The sequence below is a fragment of the Amborella trichopoda genome, chromosome 3, assembly GCF_054954075.1.
Source record: "Amborella trichopoda isolate Santa Cruz 75 chromosome 3, AtrichopodaSantaCruz75HAP2 v2.0, whole genome shotgun sequence".
Taxonomy (NCBI): domain Eukaryota; kingdom Viridiplantae; phylum Streptophyta; class Magnoliopsida; order Amborellales; family Amborellaceae; genus Amborella; species Amborella trichopoda.
Genome location: NC_142338.1, coordinates 46,529,078 through 46,537,416, shown reverse-complemented (window position 1 = coordinate 46,537,416; position 8,339 = coordinate 46,529,078). Strand labels below are relative to the sequence as shown.

The 8,339-nt window shown below is 32.4% G+C and overlaps 1 protein-coding gene across 1 annotated transcript; it reads right to left on the bottom strand.

The window, feature by feature from the left end:
• Positions 1-1,484: 1,484 nt before the first annotated feature.
• Positions 1,485-7,974, bottom strand: LOC18443893 (bifunctional pinoresinol-lariciresinol reductase). Its single transcript, XM_006854074.4, has 4 exons — positions 7,548-7,974; positions 2,912-3,152; positions 2,262-2,465; positions 1,485-1,915 (listed from the first exon to the last, which is right to left on the bottom strand). The coding sequence occupies exons 1-4, from the start codon at positions 7,875-7,877 to the stop codon at positions 1,752-1,754; spliced, it is 939 nt and encodes a 312-aa protein (XP_006854136.2). The 5' UTR covers positions 7,878-7,974; the 3' UTR covers positions 1,485-1,751.
• Positions 7,975-8,339: the final 365 nt, after the last annotated feature.

Here is an 8,339-nt window from a genome sequence, read left to right as displayed (position 1 = left end):
TTGTCATAAGATGCAATTTTGGCATCGAAATTTTTTCGGATGGCTCAACAATCTACTTTCATCTCTAATTATAAAATTTTAACCTTGAAAAAGCGTTCAAATCAAGCAAATCTATAAATGCATAAAAATCTTGAAAATGGATAGTTTAGATAAGGCAAAAGTTTACATAGAGCTGAGGCTCTAAACAATCAAATTAGAGCCTACCTCAAAAATTTCACTAGAAGAGGTTGTTTTGATGCCCAAATATCCTCAAATTGATCATCTTGAGATCAAGATGCATGAGCATGAGAAAAACATGGATTTCAAGTTTTGGAAATAGTGTATTTTGTAATGCGTTTTTGGACCATCAATTTTTAAGATTTTCAAGTTTTCATAGATCTATCGGTCTACACTATTTTTGAAGCTTTCGACTTTGTAAATAAAGATAAAAATATATTTTAAGGTTATTACAAAGATTTCCAGTATTGAAACCATGTTTCTCGATATTATTTGAAAGTAGGCTTTAATTTGATTGTTTAGAGCCTAGGCCCTAGACAAACCACACCTTTTAGATAATGTATTGTAAAATATACTATTCTTGGGGCTTGAAATCTTTTTTTTTTTTCCCCTATATCCATACATCTCGATGTTGTGATCCAGTAGAGATGGTGTTCTAATGTCCAAATAGTCTTTTCCGATAGATTTTTTATGTACAACATAATTTCACAATTTAAGGTGTTAACCTTATATAAACTATATGGGATTGTAATATAATGAGACCATTTACCTTTAATACAAGGTGGTCACAATTCCTTACAACAATTTGATATAAAATTTGATAGCTTGGATGTGTCGCAAACTTTGAGAAAATTCCTTTTGAAGTTTGAGCTTGGCCGATAGAATGATTTTTGCTACCAATTTCACATCTAACGGTCAAGATTAATATGACTATTTTGTATCAAAGGTAAATGGTCTCATTTTATACTTTCCCAAACTATATATGTTAGAGCAGCGATTTCATGCAATGGTTATATAGTAATATGATGTAACAATCTTCAAAAACTATGTTAGGGCTGTTTGTTTGATCCAAATTTTAAAATATACAATCTTTTCATTCTAATGAACAATCACAAAAAGAAAAATTTGAAAACACAACCTAGAAAGTATTTTTTTAGCCCAATTAAAATAAAAAAAATGATTTTGAATTCATAAAAGTCTAATTCTGAAACTTCATCAAATGGACGGTCTAGATTCATTGTTGGAGGGGACTCATTTTGACCATACATAGGGTACAAATTGGTTTTTTTGCTTGATTAGTGAGATGCAAAGAGTGTGTGCACAAAATTTTGGGTCATAAAAATATCACAAACATGATTTTCTAGAAATGTGGTTGTATTATACTATGATACAACTGTTGTATAAAATCACAGCCCATTATGTTATATTCTATAGATCATTGGCAAGAGAGAGAGAGAGAGAGAGAGAGAGAGAGAGAGGCATAAAAGTGGTACTCCAATCTTTATCACTATTTACATAAACATCAAGACTATGGAGTCGTATATGAAATCACAGGAAGGCATGCAAACCATATGTCTCACCGTGAAACGTCCAAGTTATGTAGAATACATTATATTATGTTTGTATATATATAGAGTAGAATAATGGAATATGATTTATGTAGATGACCCAAATAGTTGAAATAAAGCTCGGATGATGATAATGACGACGATATTTGTATACACATAATGTTGCCATTCGTGGTTCTTGGCTAACTAGAGATATTGCTTGAGATAGTCTCGCACACGGGTGTAATTGACCTCTGGATACAATTGTGATGCCTCTACGCCTTGGCCTCCAATCTCAAAATTAGTCAAACAACCTTCGTAGAAAACCTGGTAATAGTGCCCAAGGCCTATTTGTTGTACAATATCCACATCTGGTAGTAGCAAATAAGAAAGACTACATTAATTTATTTGAGATTGTATATTATGAGATTATTTACCATTGTTACAAAGATATCACTAATTATTACTGGCTGTTAGATGTCAAATTAGATAGTTTAGGGTGTGTTACAAAGTTTGAGATATTTTTTTTTAACTTTGAGTCTCTTTAATGACTCACTTACAACTACCCAATATAAACTTTAATGGACAAAAATGATTGTGACCTTTTTGATCTTTTTGTATTACTTTTACAATTCATTATCCAAACATATGATTTTGGCGGTGTGCAGGCAAAGGTGGAGAGAGAGAACCAAGTGAAAACATGCATGAATTTGGTACCTCTCATGGAGTCAAGAAAATCTTGCTCAGACAGCTGGGACTTTTGGAGCACTTTTCCGAGGAGGCTCTCCCATATCTCCACTAACTCCCTTTGTGAGAGGATGTTTTCCGGTGGCCTGATGTACAATGTCTTGTTGAGGGTCCGAGGGTCATCTATTGCCTTGATTATGTATGTTCCGATATCTTCCTCATCCACAAAGACGGCTACTTACCCATATCAAGAAATGAGCAAAACGTTTTGAGCAATTTTCTCACACCTTTTTTTTGTTTTTTCCTAGATGTTTAAAATTTCTAAGTTTTGAAGAGTATTTTGCTCCCATGAGATACAAAAATTGCATCTCTCTCTCATACACACTCACACTCACACAAATAAATAATAAATTAGGGGAATTTTTGTCCTTTTCTTATATTTGAAGGATACTACGATCTATATGATCATGATAGCAGTATGGTTATAGGATCACCACCAAACATTCAATGCTTGGATGGTGATTAGGGGGACCGATATATGCCCACTCTCCACCACCATCAAACCATTGATCGGATGGTGATGAGCTCTACAACCATCCTACTACCATGATCATAGGAGTCATAGTGTACCATTCCTTATTCGAGCTCAAAGAAAATATTTGAGCAAGAAAGCATCTTACCTTTGATGGCTCCATCTCCAAACATGCAAACCTTGTTTCGAGCGGGCGTGATCCTGCCGGGCTCGCACAAACCTCCCACAAAATAACCGGCGAAGCAGTTAGCTGAGACATAGGTATGGAGGATCCCAGCCTCCTCTATTGCCTTGCGGACAACCATCTTGTCGTCGAAGGTGACTCGGCCCGGTTCGAGTGCGTGAGCCATTCGGGCTGGGTCTATGCCGAACTCAGATGGTAGGAACCTCTAGAAATTTCTTTTAGGTCAGAGTTGGTGGTAAAGGATTAAATAAAAGAATTGCCTACAAGGACACCATTTATCTTTAGGTACTGTTTGTATAGAGCCTAGGCTCTAAACAATCAAATTAGAGCCTACTTTCAAATGGTATAGAGAAATGTGCTTTTAATATTGAAAATCTTTGTGATAGCCTTAAAATATAATTTCATATTTATTTATAAAGTTTAAAGCTTCAAAAATAATATTGATCGACATATCTATGACAACTTGAAAATCTTGAAATTTGACGGTCAAAAAATGTATTACAAAATACATTATTTCCAAAACTTGAAATCTATTTTTTTCTCATGTCCATGCATCTTGATGTCGAGATGATCCATTTGAAGATATTTGGGCATCAAAACGACCTCTTCTAGTGAAATTTTTGAGGTAGGCTCAATTTTGATTGCTTAGAGCCTCGGCTCTATATAAACTTTTCCTTTTTTTTTTGTACATGGTTTTCACAATCATTCTCACTCATTAGATGTCAAATTGGATGGCTCAGGGTGAGTCATGAAGTCCAAGAAATTTTATTTTTAGAACTTTGTATCGATTCCTCAATGTAGAAAAGAAATTATGGTCTATTTATAGACAATCCCTTAAATAAAATACCATTTTTTTTTTAAATTGTTGAGAAAAAAAGACTGTAAAGAGGCAAAAATGATACGGAAAAATACTAAAGAAAAAAAAGAAGGAAAACATCATGAATTGGTTTATCTTGCAGAATCATCAGAAGGTTCTATTTCTTGCAAGATTACTTTTAAATCTCAGTTTCAAAAGATTCTCTAATTACTAGGATAGAAAATCCTAAACAAGTAGAGGCATTTTGGTAATTCGGATCACTCAAATAGCCGAATCTGAATCACAAGAAAACTATTGGTTGTTTATGATGAAAATAGGACTGTAAAATTATCAAAATACCCCGTATTGTTAAAGATAAACAATATTACAACAGATAATTTTGTAATTTGATAGCTCCATGTTCCCAATTTCAACAATCAAGGATGTTCTCGTCATTTGGTTGGTTAAGTCATCAAAATCACCATACTACCTCTTGTTGTTCAGGATCCCCCACATTGAATACGGTTAATTTGGAAATAATTGACTTTTTTTTAGGAGGTACTTCAATAAAATGAACTGCAAAAAGTTTTAGCAGTCAATGATAAATGATATCTTTTGATCTCCTTAATTGTTATTGGAAGTTAATTTAAGCCTTTTTCATATTAGAGTGTGGTTTGTATAAAGTTGCAAATCTTAAACAATTAAAGTAAAGTGCACATTCAAACTCTGTCATGAGATGCAATTTTGGTGTCGAAAATTCTTAAGATGGGGTTAGAATCTATTTTTATATCTAATTATAAAATTTTAAACTCTAACAATGGTTCAAATGAAGCAGATATTTAAACGTATGAAGATCTTGAAACAGACAGTTCAAATAATGCATTACAAGATAGACTATTTTTACGACTTAAAATCTCTTTTTTGGTCCATATATAAACATCTTGATATCAAGATGATCAATTAGATGTTTTTTGAACATCAAAATAACATTTTTTGAAGGATTTTTGAATTGCAATTTAATTCTACATTGTATGGTGTCCACCTTATATAAACCTTTTATTTTATATTATTTTTCCCTTGAAGAGAAATGAAAAAAACAAAAAAGAGAGAGCACTCCTTTTGACTAAAAAAAACAGTAGCATTTTCTGCAAAATAATAAGAAAAAAAAAAGAGGAGAAAAAAAGGTCGGCCAAGTTAGGTTAGAATATGCAAAAGGTCAAATTCTTAAGTTCCTCTTGCAACCTTCATGTCTTGGGACTGCACCATACCTACGCCACATTGGGGCGGTTGGATGGCATGTTAAGCATAAGCCTCATTAGAAAAGGAATAAATGTAATATCTGAACAATTAATTTTAACAAATTAGATGAAATATAATATCTGAACATTTAATTTCAAGAAAAATCACTATAGTATTTTTGTACTTTTTGGTTTGATTTCTATGTCGCTCCATATCTGTTTAAATTTATGCCTTTTTTATATAATATATCATGTTTAAATTTATTTATTTCTTATATTTTGAATATTTTCAAATGCCTTTAGCCTTTTTATGTTTTATTTAATTTCTCGTATTTCATTTTATTCCTAATATATTGAATTTTATATTTCATCCATAATATTCTCAAGAACACAAATATTATGCATATACTGTTATATTTGGGTTTTATTAAATGTGAAATTTATACATTGTTCTTATTTTTAGTTCAGTTTTAAGTTCTATAGATATGGCCCACTTTTTAATAAATTTTAAATAGTTTTTCTTATCTAATTTTATTCGAACAAGGTTATTTTCTTGAAATTAAATGAGGCAAATCTCGAGCTCTAGCTCCAACATGTTAGATGAATATAATATTTGAATATTTAATTTTCTTAAACTATGATACATCATTTTTATTTTTGTTATGTGATTTAAGTCATTCAGTATTATTTCAAATTATTTATTTTCCATCAATTTTTTATTGGACTATGTGGCCAACCCCGCATACGTAGAAATGTGGGCCTATTAATAAATCTATTTTTGAAATGGATTTTAAGACATGTAATCTCTAACATTGAGATCACGAATATGAACAAATAAATAAAAATTTAAAACTAAAACAAATAAATCTAGTAAAAAAACATTTGGACTGTACCTACTTGGATCCATCTTTAAGATGGATGTTGCACATTTTCTAGACCGCATATGTAGAAATGCGGTCCAGCCCCATGAAACAATTTTCCTTTTTTATTTGATCTCTAGAAACTTAATGCATTCTAATGCACCCATATCTGAATTGGGATCGTAGGTTAGGGTACGTGGCCAATCAATCCACTTCTCTAAACACTGCAATAGACTCACGCAATGTTTTAAAACCCCTCAATTTTTTATCTGGATTTCCGATCTGGGTGATAATTTGGTTTGAGACCGACCCAATTCTGATATGGTATAGATCGCGGCCCGATTCTCCCTAAATTGACCCCTCTTTTATATATATTTTTTTCTTTTTTAAATTTGTCTAATATTTTCTTTAATCCCTTTAGATCTATAAACATATGAAAATATTGAAAATGGACAGTATAGATAATTATTCTTACTAGTTTTCTTACCAGTTTTCAAAATGTATTTATAAATTTATATTTATGATCTCTATGTTAAAGATTATATATTTTTTAAAAACTAGGATCAAATTATATTTAAAAAATATATTTACTGCCAAGCCCGCATTTGTATATGTTCGGGCTTGGCCGCATGCTAAACACATCCTTAAAAATATGCAATATCTATACAGAGGTCTTTGACCTCCCTGATTTTTTCATTTTTTTCAAGTTTGTCTCTGGTCCACTTTAAACCTTCAAAAATTGAGGTATAAACGCGGTCCGATGTTAGAAACTTCATACCACTTTAACCCTTCAAAAAATAAGGCCTAACCACGGTCTAATGTTAGAAACATTAGACGGCCTTAAACCTTAAAAAATGAGGTGATATTAGAAACATCGGATTGCTTAAAACCTTACGGGGGCAAATTTGTCAAAAAATAAAAATTTCGAGGGGTTCACTCGTATTAACGGCCTATTTTGGGCCCTTTTTATTATAACGGTTTAAAAAAACCAATATGGATGTAAATTTCCCAAAAATCTTTAAATTGATTATCTTGGTCTTGACCATTATGGTTATTTAAAAAATTAGGATTGCAAGCCGTAAAATAATGTATATTTTAATATATTATCTAGGCCATCTATTTCGTCATAAAAATAAGTATTAGTAGATCTACAAGAATTGTACCTATTTTTTGACCTTCAAATTAATAGTCGGGATTAAAAATTTATTTTAAAGTCATCATAGAGATTTTTGATGCTCAAAGTACTTTTCGAAAAAAGATTGGAGGTGAGGTTTCTCTTTATTTTTTTATAAAGCCAAGGCCTTATAGAAACTACTTCCAAAAGCTAATGATGTGTATCACATTAAAAATTCTTCTATCTTGATTTTCGAGTGAAATCTGCACCATTCAATATCTATCCCAAAAGCTAATGATGTGTATCACATTAAAAATTCTTCTATCTAGATTTTCGAGTGAAATCTGCACCATTCAATATCTATCTAGATTTTCGAGTGAAATCTGCATCATCTAATTATATTGAATCGTGCATATTGTGAGGCCTGCACCTAAAAATTGCAGCACTTAAGTGCATCAGAAAGCCTACATCAACACCAATATTATACTTTGAGCTTTCCTCCATGCATTCATGGTGATGGAAGAGCAAGAAATAACATCCACACATCAAATCATTCCAAAATTGAGCAAGCCACCATAAAAAACCAGCTTACGTTCACATTGCCAGCTTCTTTCATGGCCTTAACAAGCTTGAGCTGGAGAAGGATTTGGTGGCTGCGAAAGTGGACACCGGAAATGGCTGATATGACTACATCCACAAGCTTCACGGCCTCGACAAGGCTCTTGTGATCGGAAAATGAGCCCTCAACAAGGTGGGCTCCTTGTTTCTTGAAAGACAAGAGTATCTGGAGCTTGTCTATGTCAAGCCCGATTTCCGGCCTTTGTAGAATATATGTTGGATGATCGGAGGCAAGGCTAGCATTCACTATTCTTCGGCCAATGTATCCAGTGCCACCCACCACCAAGACTCTGCTTTTCTCCATTTTCCTCTCTCTCTTTCTGATTTATTCTTGGTAGATGATCTAATCCATAGGGAGATGTTAGTATTTATAGAAAAACTCTACCAAGAAATAATAGCATTTGACCTAACCTTTTGGGCTTGTGGGAAAAGTTTATGAGCCTCATTCATATTAATAAATTTCCAAAACACTTGTAAAAAATTGAAATGCTGCGTGACATTAGAAATATCTTGCAATGATATACGACAAAGGGTGGTTTGGTACTTTGACTCAAATTAGGTGGATACAAAGAGTCAAGGCTACCTATTAGAGTGGCTTAAAACAACGGCATCGTTGTTTCGTATGAAATATTTCTCGAAAAATATTTTTATGTAAAAGAATTTTTTGGTATGGTTAGATGTGAAAATATTTTTACATTAATTAGTCACGGTACATCTTTTCGCACCAATTGGCAGCTAATTAGAGTAAAAATATTATTACATTTAA